The sequence below is a fragment of the Falco rusticolus genome, chromosome 15, assembly GCF_015220075.1.
Source record: "Falco rusticolus isolate bFalRus1 chromosome 15, bFalRus1.pri, whole genome shotgun sequence".
Taxonomy (NCBI): Eukaryota; Metazoa; Chordata; class Aves; order Falconiformes; family Falconidae; genus Falco; species Falco rusticolus.
Genome location: NC_051201.1, coordinates 10,290,948 through 10,305,087, shown reverse-complemented (window position 1 = coordinate 10,305,087; position 14,140 = coordinate 10,290,948). Strand labels below are relative to the sequence as shown.

The following is a 14,140-nucleotide window of genomic DNA, read 5'->3' as shown; positions in this document are numbered from 1 at the left end:
TCTATATACTGTATGTTCATACTACTGACTTGCTCTATATTGTGTATGTATACAAGCAGTAACAAAAGGGCTGGTCTTATATATTGGTTTAACTAAAAACAGTCAGCGTAAAAGGAAGAAAAGAAAAAAAAAGGAGGGGGGTGGTGGTTGTCACACCTGTTCAACCATTATTTACTGTTTGTAAGACAGAGAACTACAGAAAGCTTGAAGTGATGTTCTGTTTAAAGCGATTTCTGTTGGTTCATTGGAGGGAGTAACTGAATTCCTTCATTTATTAACCTCAGAGTGCATGAGGCACACACAGGAGATACAGATGGCCTAAAGTGCAGCTTTTGTCACTAGTGATGGCTATTCTTGTATCCTGTGAATGCAGGCACACAAATGTGGAAGGAACTGCTATACAATTTCTGGAATAACTATCTTTGGAAAGAGCCTCTTCTAGTGATGTTGCCTCCCCAGGCAATTAGAACTGCCTGATATTTGAAGGATGCTCTTCTCCAGAGATGCCACTATGGCTCTCCAGAGCAGGTTTTGGTTAAACAGCTAAAATGGCATGCATCATCCTTCTTTGCAGATTACTAATATAAGATCAAGATACAACTCCAAACAATTTTCATCCTATCCTAAATTAGGAATTTAAGTATAATTAGTAGGTATGTCAGAAAGGTATATTTTCTTCAGTTCTGCTTTCTGATGGAATACTAGGGTTAAGGAAGCTGAGAAGTGAGAGTTAGTGAAAAAATACAGAAAGTTTTAAAGGTTTCTGGCACTTCTTCCTTCCTTTTTGTTTTTTCCTGTTTACTCTGACCTGAACAGTCTCAAGGTCAGTAATAAATGTAACCTGAAAGTTCTTGAAAAAAAGTATGTATTGGCGTGTATTTTTCTCTTGGAATTGAAACTTTGACTTCTAAAATAATTTCTTTCAAAGAAAGGTGTTCATAAGTAGTTCTACTTGTGTGTTTCAGTAGTATGCCATAAATATGATACATTTTAAGGTATTAGAAAATGAGAATTGGCTGCACACATGCCTTTAGTTAATAAAGATATATTCTGCTATGGAAAATTCAAACTTAAACTAAATGAAGTCTGTCTGTATTTAGAGTTTGTGTGGCCTGCATTTTTATAGTGGGTATAGGTCCAGCAGTTTTACTTTCTTCTTTATCAGGCTTTGCAATTACAGGACTATAACTTAGAAAAGTGCTTACCGTGGAGGTGAATCAGGATACATGACGTTGACCTGAGAAAGTGTATCCAGATAGGAACCAAAATCAAAAGCTGGGGGAAACTCCTCCATGCAGGTGGATCTCAGCTCTCCAAAAGAGCCACCATAAGAGAAACCATCTGGAGCTGGAAAACAAGCAATTAATACTTGCTGCTCTTTTCCTCCGTGGTGGATTCTCTGAGACAATATCATTGCTTATAACTGCCACAAATTTGAAAATAAAACCTACATCAGGCAAAGGAGTTACTGGTATTCTGGAACAATCAGGTTTTCCAGGCTACTTCTATTCCTTTAAGTGCAAGTTAGCATCATCTGTAGATGAACTTTGGTGGTTTAGGTTATTGCACAGGCACTATATAGTTAGTGCTGCCCTACAAGATGCAAGTATCTAAAGCTTTTCTTGTGCCTCAAAGGTTGAAAAGGAGTGTCGATTCTGCTGCATGCAGCTTCACATATTAGCAGGATTGCTGAAGTTGCCAGGAGTTGCATACACTGAAATCTTGCTAATTCTGTGAAGGTTTTTAAAAAGAGGCTTAGGTGTTTGACTGTAGATATGTGTCTTGAGAAAATGCTGTTCTCAAAAACACTCCCAGAAAGGAGGAAAGCTGGAAAATAGTAGAGAAAAGATCATTCTGCTGCCTGCTCCAGAAGTTTCTTAATGCTGTCATGCAAGAGCTTCATAGCTCCATAAATACCAAGAAGTTAGTGATATTTTCTGTCTTAGAGGATAGTTAGCTAATGCTCAACATTCTGGGGTAAATTATCTTAAGAATGTCCCAAACACTGTGGAAATGCAACAAACTACTCCCATGACACCACCCCCCCACCCCCCACCCCCCATCTTCCAAATAAAGTAATCCCTCCTTTTCCCTTGATGCATTAAGTACCTGGAGAGAAGGGCCAGCTGCTAAAGTGACATCGAAGTAGTGTCTCTCAACAGAGGGTAATGGGCAGGACTCACAGAACTGCCTCTTCCTCCTTCTGGCAATTTTCACCTCTGCCAATGTATTCTCAAGGAATTTACCAGGACTAATCCTGTCTGTTGCGCACTGTGCTTTCCTTTTGCTTAACAAATGAAGAAAGCCAACTTCACAGTGATTCCCGCGGCTCCCATGCTGGCCATGCTGAGATATTAGGATGGCATGTGCTAATGTAAAATTTTCACTTGGGTAGACTGGCAAAATATAGTGTAAGATTACTCTTTTGAATTTCTCTGAAAATATCACCATGCTTTTATTTCTCCATTTCTCTAGTACTGCTATTTCTGACAAGGAGGTTGAAAATTGTCCTTTATGTTTTTGCCTGGCCTCAGGGTTTTAAAAGGAGCTGAAATTAACATAGCAGTAGATTTAAATGTAGTGATTGAATCTTAATGGTCAGTGTTTTATCGTTCCAAAATATTACTGTTCATGGGTAAAACAGTAAGTCCAATTTGGGTTTAACTATTTAATCCCAAATTTAGCTGCTGAAAGGTAGGAAAAACAGATGTTACAATATTAGTAGACATTAGTTGTCTGGGTATTTTTTTTTTTCTTTTTCCTCTCTGTAGGTTACCACAGGAGATTGCATTTCACTTCTTTTGGAGTCTAAAATTTATTCCCAAAACATAGATGTTATTCACTTATCTGGATAAATGTTTCTGGAAAAGCCAAAAATAATTATTCCTGGTTCCAGATGGACAAACTGATCTTAGGAACTCTTTCTTTTAGACATACAAATTTCTAGTCCAAATAATTAAATGCAGTACAGTTGACTAGTGGATACTTGATATATGTCAGCAAAATCAAGATTTGAGCCAATGTATTTTTATGTGGCTCACTATTACTATCTTTTCTATATAAAGAAAAAAACTCAACAATATGCAAAGAACTGTACACTCATAACAAACTGCAAATGTAGGAGCCTAACTACAGATGACACAAATGTTGATACTCCACTCAATTCCTTAATCTATTTAGCATTTGAATTTTTATTAGATGAAGACTTACAAAGTAACTTTTTGTAACTATTTTTTCCTTAAATATATAAATAATCTGATTCTGTCATTTCTTTGACAATGTGGTTATTAACTTCTGGTCAGCAAACCCCAAACTGGCCAAAAATATAATTATACAATTAACTCCTCCATATTCCCAAACCCTTTTAAAGTACAGGGAGTTTTGTCAGGGAGTAGGGGAACAGGAATAGGCACTTTTTTGACAGCAAGCCAGTCTCTTTAATGATGCTGACAGTTGTAATGACTTTGATGTCATCGATGACATCATTAATGATGCTGACAGTTGTAATGATGTTTTGATGCCCTGATCTGTTTATATCCAGTTATTAACTTCTGTGGTCAGAGAAGAAATAATTGCCCCTTTATTGTTGTAGGTTGGTGCACACTGCAAAAGTGAAAATATTCCTGGCTTTCCATCAAATAGAAATTATATTGTATGCTATACAAAGTCTGTAATAGGATATGAAAAACTACCAGCAGTCTAGTGATGGAGAAGAAATCTTATACCTTATCAAGGGAAAATAAGCTGTTTAAGAAATGCTGTTGGCGTTGGCCTTGTTTATTTTAACCATTAACTACAGAGCTTGTACTATGTGAATTCAAAGCTGCCTGTGACCTACTTATCCTATTTTTTAATTTATTTTTTTATCCCTTGCACAGCAGCCAGATGTTTTTTGTTGCCTTTAGCACCAGATATTAATAAATTTAAGCATTATCTTGCTATAACTGGGTATCTTACCATAAACAGCTTCTCTCCTCAGATGGGGGTGTCTTAACCGTCCGTCCTTTCGCAGACTGCCAACAATGATTGTAACACAGGACAGAAACAGCACAAGTCCAATCACTACTCCAGCCACCAGAAGGGGTGAAACAAGTAAACTGGTATCATTTCCATTTTCACCGTAGCTGGGGAATTCACTGGTTGGGCTGCTCTGGTTCAAGTGAACTTCTGCACAGCAGAGAGAGAAAGAACGTGTCAGTTGTGAAAAGAGACATTTACAAAGTATGGTTATACAGATGCCAAAACTAAGTGCTTTCAAAGTCCTAAGAGACAGCCTGAGACAGATCCATCGTAGAAATTCACTTTTATGGACAACCTATTTATTAGCCCATTTTCTGTAGCCGTTAGTAACTGACTCTGGGAAAGTCACATGGCAGTTGTTTCCCAGTTACTGAGGAATATCCTGCTAGAGTCAATATGTATGTTACATAATTTTGATTGCTCATTCCTGGAAAGATTCTTTGTATCATGAATTGACTGATGCTGAAAGAACTTAAACACACAAGGAGGAATGTGAAAACTCAACAATATGGGCTCCAAGTGGAACAGAAGAATTGCATGTTGTTAGTAGGTATGAAAAGACTCCAAGGTTTTCCAGTGGAAGTTTCAGGCAAGAGTGATATGGAGGAGCATGCTTTTGTAGCATAGGGCATGCTTTAGTTTGTGGGGTGTGTCAGCATCCCAAAAAACTGATTTGGAGCGGAGAGGGGAAGAGATTAATTGAGTAGGATTTTTAGTGAGGCACTGGAATTTCATCAAAGGTGTGGCTTTTTACTAGGCAGAAGCTTGGGCAATGTGGTAGTCCTCTTGGCCTTAACATCTAATAAATTGTTGAAATAGAAAAGCATCACAATGAGCACTTGAAATTTACTCATTAAAAACCTGAAAGTAAATAAACTTAGTTTACTGTCCTTTGGGGTCCCCCGTATATTTAAACAGTAACCCAGGGATGGTGCCAAACCTGTGCTTTAGTCCAGGCTTTCCTAGTGTTCAAACTGGCTACATGCCTTGCCGAGAGGTCAGGTTTAGCGCAGTCATTCTCATTTCATCCTCCCTAGTTTGGCCTGATACTGTGTAAGGAAGGAGCTATACAGGCAGGCAGACCTCACCTTAAAACAGTGTAGAAGTACTGTGGTGCAGTAGGTACCCTGTGCTTCAGCAGGTGACCACAGACTAAGCTGAGCTCTATCTGGCTTGTGTGCCTTTGTTCCAGGCAAACAGTTCTACACAGCAATGTTTCTACACTTACTTCCACCCCATTCTGATTTTTCAGTCAAAATGCACTCAAGTTGTATGTGGCAAAACTATAAATGCTTTCCTCCGGTAAAAAAAAATAAAATCCCTAGATGTATTATTTAAGTTAAATAATAAATCTGCTTAAGGGAGAAAAACGGAAAATGCAAAAATATCCCAAACTATGAAAAGTCAGAATAACTACAGTAATTTATTCCCAAGCCAACTATCCTTTGGAGACAACCTAAAGAGAATCAAACAGTAAGTATTCTCTAGAGAATCAGAGCGAAATATGTTTATACATGTGAATTAATTGACCATAGATGTATTTATGGGGGATTGTACTGCTAAAGGAGGGGAGGTAAATGTTTGAAATGATAGGAATAAGGTTTCAGGACTTCAGCAGCTGAAATCCCTGCTTAAGTAAAAGGCTCCATATGTTTGTTTGTGGACAAAAGTTTGGGCATGCAGTAAAGTTAACCAAATTTAGGCCTAGGTCTTGAAAAGAAGTTGCAACAACCACCCATTTTCCTATTCTTAATCCACAGTTTATTACCCCACCACCCCATCCCCCCAAGCCCCAAAATTAAAAAGAAATCTCCCTTTAGCTGCTCAGGATCAGACTACGTACTGAGTAAACGAGAGTTTTATTGATGCAAGAAGTTATTGGAGATGCATATATACCAAGACTAACTTTCAAATATGGCATGGATATATTTTTATATCTGGCTATATGCCAGTTGAACAGATAAATGATTTTTTTCCTACAGAAACTAAGGCTAACAAAATTTTGCTCTTTTGAATGTTCTGTAAAGTGAATGTGTGGTTTTAGAAGTGCAAGCGCTTTTTACGTGGATAGATGTTAGCAGACAGTTTTCAGCAGTGTTTTCCCCACTCTTTTCCTTTGGGATATACCACTTCGTGTCTTGCAGTCACAATAAGCTTAAAAAGATGATGATGGCTTCAAGCCAATGTATATTATCATTGGCTAACGCCTGACATTGAGAGAACTGACTAGAAATATAAAAAACCTCGGGAATTAGCATGTAGTAGGGTTTTCGTTAATTTTTTAGAAGCACTTGACTGTTGGCTGAAAATCTTTATGAGTAATTAAGATAAACAGCCACGAAATATGCTGAGTTTTTACAAAGCATTTTATGCCAAAAGAGAAAACTGAATTTTCTGATAGTGGAACTGATTCTGTAGCATTAAATCAAAAGGGTATGAAAAGCTGTCCTACTGAATACTCTTAGTGCAAAGAGTTTTCAGGTATGGGATATGCTTGAGGGGTAGGTCCTGCTAATCTTACGGCCCTAATCATGTTTCTCATTTGTACAGTTGTTTTAAACTATCTCCATTGGTATTGCATCCAGTTCTGGACCTGGAGTTGGTGATAAAACTGCCTGTCAGGTTCAGTGGGAAAGAAAAGAGGCTGCTGCAGTGACTGCTACTTTGAGATCTTCTGAAACTTGGAAAACTTCTAAATGATCCTCTTAACACGAAGGGACTGTCTAAAGAAGAGTAGGCCAGTGTTTTGTGGTGTGTGGTCGTCCACCCCCCTCATTTTTGTTCTTTTTTTTTCTTTTTTTTTCAGTTGTGTATGGAAACCAACTGGTATCTTAACACATTGACTGTTTTGGAGATTCCTGTGGTGCCACCCAGTGTGAACACTAATATCTGGTCCTGTTTTGCTTTATAGGAATTTAACAGGTTAGCAGTGACTTCAGATAGAAATTCCTCTATCTTACACTCTCCACCTGTACTTGAGGTGTTATTTTTTATTTCAAGACAGCCCATTTATCTAGCATGTTCTCAGGGCTTCTTTAGCTGTTCCAAATCTTGTCTATGTTATCTCCAATTTCTCACCATCATGAATCTTTCTCGTTTTTAATGCTCTTAATCTAATTGAACGCAGCCTTTGGTAAAGACAAGATATATTGAAATATTACTTTTATTAGAAGGAAAGAGTAACTCCCTTTAGCCTAGCTCCTAAAATAATATGAAGTAGATAAACTTACGGTATTATTTTAAATTACACACTGAGTCTAGTCCTCTAGACTTTACAGACTGACTGACTACTATGGGAATTACTCAGGTGACTAACAACTACAGAATGAGATGCTATGTTGGTATAAAATCTTTGGGTTTTAATTTTTTGGAGGTAAACGATGTCTACATTACTTCTGGCAAAGGAATGTCTTAAAAATTTTTCTCCTCTTGCCCAAATACATCTTCTATTGATAAACTGTACATTGCTGTATATAAAAATGCAATGTTTTTTCATTCAGAATAGAAGTATCTGGAAATGTATGTGAAGCCCATAAACACAACAGCAATACTAACCTTTTTTTTTTTTTTTTTTTTTGAGGTAAGCTGTATTTTTTCCATGAAACTGCAAATTGTAAACAATATATCCATAAATGTCATACATTATATGTAATCCTCTAAGTACGAGTTATATTGGATGCACAAACCATTGCTTTTATCCAGCAATAGTAGTTGTGTAACTAACCAGACACGGCACAAATGGAACATGCTGGCTGTTGCAGCCATGAATACAATGCAAGGGGCACATATGGCTGAGCGAACAATTTAGAATGAGAGTATTAGTGGAAAATTACCTACACTACCTGTTCAGTGTTAGACAATAAATTATCAATCTGCAAAATCCCTTAAATATCACATTATATTATTTTACCCAGTGCTCCTGCCTCTCAATAAACCAACTTGTAAAGTAACTCCACATAACTGAAGGAGGTGTAGCACAAACTGACTTTTTTGGTGTATGTTGTGCTTTCTCATTCTCATTAACTGTCTTTGAAGGGACATTTCTCATCCCTTTCTGACTTGGCAGTAAGTAATGTTGAAGTTTCAGTTGGGTCAGATCCTGTCAGAGTAAAATGTCTTGGGTATGCAGGTGTGTCATGGGAGCTTGGTTCAAATAAGATGTAGCCCTTTATTAGGAGTGGCTTCTCTCTTCTTCACTGTTACCTGCTTCTATCCCAGCTGAGACAGAAGGGCAACACTACATACAAATGAAATACTGGAGTAGTTGTGATTGTGTTTTTGTTGGTTTGGGTTTGTTGGTGTTTTTTGTTTTTTTTTCCTCTGAAGGCGAATCAGCTCTAGTGAAGCCATGATTGTCTCTGTAATTGATACGGTTTTCTTTGTTCCCTTAAAAAACCAGAGATTATTTTAAAGCTGGATCTGCTAAGAGAAGCAAGTATCTTCCCCTGGTTTAAAATCTATCATCTTAATAAAGATGATAATTCATGTTATCACTGGTGGAGAGGATGAGACATGGAGTGGTTTTGTTTCCCAGACTGAAATGTGCATGAACAGTTCATGAAGTGTTCATGTGTTGTACTGGAAGGATTCTGTGTGCAGAATCATATGCCTCTACATCCCTGCCAGCCTCAGTTAAGTTGCCTGAGGACAGAATGGCCTTACTGATTACTTGCTGAACTAGAGCTGAAGCACACTGACAGCACAATGTTGTATTACATGTACGTATGCCTTAGGTTAGTACAAGTTATTTAGGGTTGATCTAGTGCCTCCTATTACCTTCAAATATGCTATATTAACAAAGTGTACAGGACTGGAAATGAGTAGGAGGAAGCTCAGTATAGGATAGTGAATAAATGGTTTGATTTTTAAATGATTACGACAAAGTGTCTCAAATACCAAAGCAATTCAAAGCATGTTTCTGGTATCTTTTTTTTTTTTTTTTAATCCCTGGTTGGGATAGTATGAGAATATACGCAGTCTCTTTAGCAAGGGGAGCAGATTGACAGATGGCAAGAAGGAGTTGAGAGGTCCCAGTGAGGCACACAGATAAGCTAAATTAGTGGAATTGATGAAGATTTTGTTGATTCTGCCTTTATAAATGGTTCCTGTTCAAAGGTGATTTAGTCTGGCCAAGAGTGACCAATTGGATTCTGCACTTGCTGCTGCACTGTGAAATAAGCCTCTGGCTGCAGCTGCTATCAGGCTGCTATCACACTGCTTATTTCTGTAGCTCCCAGGCAGGAGCTCACAAAATCATTAAGGTAGGTGCATAATAAAACCAAACTGAAAAAAGGTTTTGCATCACAGGCATCAGCTTTGTAGGGAGCATCACTATAGCAAGGAAGAGCGGGATATTATTCAAATCATTGAATGCAAGTTCCCATAGGAGCTAAATCTTAAAAAAAGAAGAAAAAAGTCTCTGTTGGATTCAAAGTTATTCCATCTGGATCCTGAGGAAGGCTGTAACCTCTCACTTATGCTAGATAAATGCCAGGATGTTACCTGCTTACAGGACTTACCTTGCTTATCCCAAGTACACATTAGGAGTGGCTTCAGATCCAAATCTGGTCTGTATTTGATTTACACTTATATTCGGTTCAACTTTCATTTTTTGTGCAAATAACCTGCCAGTTTTAAACAGAATGGCAATTTAACAAGTTTTGATTTTGTTTTGTTAACCTTTCCAATGCGTAGGTGTAGTGAAAGTATTAAGAAGATTTCAGTAATTCCATAAAAGAAAAAGATTATGAGAACAGCTCAAATCTGTCAGATGTGATATTGAAATCAGTGCATTTTCCATGGAATGCTTTGGATGGATCTATGTTTTTTGCTGACTCCCTTGTTAAGAGTCCACTTAATGATAAAATGGGAACTGAATGCTCCCCCCCCCCCCCCTTATGAAAAAAGAGCAAATTACTGTGCTTTTTACTAGTTCTGACAAGTATGGATAGGGCAGAAACTAGGTTCTCCTCAAATAGCTTCTTGCAATCTACTTTTTGTCTTCTCACAAGGCTACCTTTTGCCTTTGGTGAAAGATTGATCTTGGCACACCTATTATTGAGTGCTCCATCACATAAGATCGACAGCAGCTGTGATGGCAGCTTAGTAAGGTAGGAATAACTAGGGACCCAGAAAGACTTAAAAGCTAAGTACAGGGAGTTTGTAACTATCATTAAAGTATGGAAAACAGAAAATCTGTCACTAAAGAAAGTGTTTAGTAGGTCTGGCTACTTGTGTCAGTGTAATGAATTAGGTGGCACTGTCTTTAATATTTGAATGCATTGAATGTCTGGGTTCTTGCCCTCTAAAGCAGCTGAACTACTAGTAGTGCAGATTGTCATGCTACAATGCAAACTCAGATCTGTGTGTTTTTAAAACCAAAAGAATAAACCCACTCAGCTCACCAATTATATTCCTTTAGCTATGGGAACATTGTGCATCAGATTCTTCCCATATTCTAGAAAGATATACAAAGCAGATAAAAACTGTTTAATGTTTAAATAGTGTTTAAAAGGAACTGATGCTGCTGCTAAGAACAGGCAAGGCTATTGATCCTTCTGCATTTATCTTATTGTCTTGTAACAAAGTCAAGCAAAAGAGTGAAAGACTAGAATAATCTGGGAAATGTCCTTTCTATAAATCAGTTTTACAAGAGCCATAGAAATAGTATGGGGAAAAGAAGTTTCAGGTCAGGAGGCCCAGGAGCATATTTAATTCTCTCTCACGGCTTGCCTCTGCTACCTACAGCCTAGGGACCGGTCACATGTTGTCCTTCTGTATGCTTTTCTCATTTGCACACATAAAATTAAACTGCCTTTTAAGCTACAATTGATATTCAATAATAACTGTGTAGGGATTGCTTCAAATTTTCCCTTACTGTGGCTTGTATGGTATACCTATTCATAGATGAAAGACTGGTTGATCTAGTTCAGCTCATGTATATATTACAGCTCAAACTTTCATTCACTTACTGCTTATGAGAGCCCATTAACGTGTGCTTGATGGTAGCTTTTCTTCTAGAATGGTACTTGGTAGTTATTTGACAAAGTTGCTGAATAAATAAATTTTTGCTATCAGCTGCTGCAACTGTGACATTTAAAGTTCCCCAAACCAGATGATAGTCATTATTATTTTAAAATTTGGGGTAAAAATCTTTATATACAAACGGTTAACTAGTCTTGTCTAATTATTGCTATCATGGGAGAGATCAGCGTAATCCAAAGGACCCATAAATTTAGACTAAGTTTCTCTGCAGCTGACATTACCTCTTTGATCATCTTCACGGCATATATATGTTCTAATCATAATTAAAAATTTTCACTGATTAATAGTAAAAAATCAAAACCTTATTCAGACATGAGAGTATGTGATAGGGTCATTTCAGTTTTATCTGATGCACTCAGCCTAAAGTGAATTTCAAGCATACTTACAGGTACAAAAGCCGCCCATGACCTTGAGAAGCTCATCCAAGGCAGAAAGGGTGGCCTTTCCTCTGAGATATCTAACTCTGCCTTTTTATCATGTCTGCTGGCTATCAGATAATGACTTTTTTCTTCTTGCATTGACATCCTTATTATAGAGCCAGAATGAATAAGATTGGATCACCAGCAGCCTGCAAATTGAGAATGTCAGAAGCAAAGAGAATGTGGCTGCATAAGGGCTCAGAAAATAAATCTTTTCAGATACTGTGGCTTTAGGGTATTATGTTGATGTCACAGCAGCATGTATAGGTGCTGTTTCAAATTAACAGGAAAAATCTTCCGATTTTCAGATCCATGGTCTATTTTATCAACATGATAAATACCACTGCAGTGAAACAAATCACTCTGCAAGTATAGTAGCCCACTTTGTGATGGACAATATATGTCTTCCCCTACTTTCTCATATACAAACAACTTTCAACTAACAGTTTTTTAAGCAGGACCCAAACCCATTACTTTTTTCAGAAACTCTGTATTAGGGCTTGGAAATAAGTATGATGAGAATCCTATTTTGCCTATCAAAGTTACCTTCATAAGCTCAGACCCAACTTAGGCTGGTAGTGACTTGACCAGGGCAAAAGCAGTATTTTTTTTTTTTAATTGTGAGAAACTGGTATTTTGGCACACAGCCTTCTCATATAGCATGTGGAAAAAACCACAGCAATACAATAATTTTTATTTTGAGAGGGAAAGGTTTGAAAAAAATGTAATTGGCAAATAATTCTGTATTTTACCTCAGCAGTCTGTCTGCTTGAAATGTGATCTAGATGTCTCATGTCTTCCCTTTAGGAGGCTAAACTCTGTCTGAACTGGATGTAGCTACAGGGCAGATGACAGCTCATGGAAGATGTAGCCCAGACAGGAGACCTGATCTATACTGGTGGGGGGGCGGGGAACCCAAAAGCAAAATTTTCTGCAGAAAAGTTCCATTCTTTACAAACTTTACTTTCTACCTCCCCAGAGAAAATGGAAAGGCAGTGATAAAAATTTTGCTAGCTCTAACAGTAACAACTGGTTAGCAGCTGACTTGTGTAAAAATGCCTGCTTCATAAATTCATATGCATTTATGAATCTGTAAATTCCTTATCCACTTATGATTATTATTAAATTAGCTCAAATTTATGAGACTTTTTAAATTATGAAGTTTTTGTGTTTTTCTTGTGCTGCACTGAACTATTCTATTGGTTCTATTAACCTGCATCTTTCAGCAATCATTAACCTGCTCACGTGATTTGAAACTGGAAAAGAGTTAGTAAAGATGACATCTGCAACAAAATTCTGAGACTGAATTACTAACTGAGCTTCAGAATCATATCCACCTTGTATATACCTCGAACGCTTCTAGAGTGCTTGTGGCTATGTGCTCCTTCTTATTTAGGACTTTTTCTACTGAAATAGTCCTATTTCTTTTTCCATCCTCATCTCTAGTCTTTAATAGTAATAATCTAAAAAAAATAGGTAGAGGAATGATTGATGTTTACTGCTTAGAAAATAATGACAATAATGAAATCTTTGTTAGCTAGTTATATTAAGGAACTGGGCGCTAAGATAGAAACTTGTTAACAAATGCTGGAATCCAAAGATCTTTCTTTAAGAGGTGATATCATATGTGATATATCTCAGTCTTTCTTTCAAGGTGACTTTGATTTTTTTTTTAAATAGTTAAAATGCTTTTGCAGTGCTGTTATGCACATTCATATGAATTATGGTGTTGATGTCACAGAGTATACGAAGCTTATAGTATGACTTACATTATCATTTGTATCTGTAAAAGCTACAGCAGTATCTGCCTGCATAAATCAAGGAGTTTTCTTATACCATTAAGAAGCGATTTAATTCCCTCAGATCTTGTCTGAATAGGACTAGGGCTCCTGCGTAGATGGCTGCAGGAATGTCAACAACAGCAAAACCAGATACTGATTCTTGGGATGATTTCAATCACTTGTTGCTGAAGGAGCCACCCAAATTCAAGGACACTGAAAGATCTATTGAAATTAAATTGCTCAAACATTAATATTTGAAAAACTGGGGGCGGGGGGAATATCTTTCTTTAAAATCCCTATTTTGTACTATAGTAGGAAGACCTGTTTGGTTAGAGGATCGGTAAACCAGAGTGCAGGACTTGCCATACAGCCAAACACCATTCCATATATATGCTGTGCAGTGTGTAGGGGCTGCTTGGTACACATGTATTCTGCACTCTCCCATATTTCTTGGCTGGCAGAGCTGAAGACTTATACCACTGAAGGGCTAGAAAAAGTAACTTCCCTCCCAGCTGATAGGTGGTGGTGTTTCTCCTGCAGTAGCCTAACATTCTGCTGCCTTGCATATATAGCTTATTTTATAGGTTCTACGTAGTTCCTTCTTATAAATAACATGATGTTGGTTGCTCTTCCATTTGAAATGGCAGAGGAAGGACTTTAAAACCAAACAAAACCCCAGACAGGTGCAGCCTTTAGGAAAGTACATTTATTCACCTTCCTGTATAAACTCCAGTGTGTATATGTGTAATGTTAAATATAAAATGCAGTTTCCACTTCAAGGAGTTTCAGCATAGGGTAAACATCAATAGCTGCTAGAGATGAAGTAGCTACACCTTCTTATCTGCTGGGAAGTCAGAAGAGGTTCTGTGTTGCTCC

General features: G+C 37.5%; 1 protein-coding gene across 2 annotated transcripts in view; it reads right to left on the bottom strand.

The window, feature by feature from the left end:
• BEAN1 (brain expressed associated with NEDD4 1) overlaps positions 1-14,140 on the bottom strand; it is a 61,244-nt gene that overhangs the window by 15,797 nt on the left and 31,307 nt on the right. For both annotated transcript variants that reach the window (XM_037409090.1, XM_037409091.1), the window contains 2 exons: positions 3,958-4,167; positions 1,206-1,347 (listed from right to left, as the gene is read on the bottom strand). In XM_037409090.1, the coding sequence (XP_037264987.1) occupies positions 1,206-1,347; positions 3,958-4,167 (352 nt within the window). The remainder of the gene's footprint in view (positions 1-1,205; positions 1,348-3,957; positions 4,168-14,140) is intronic.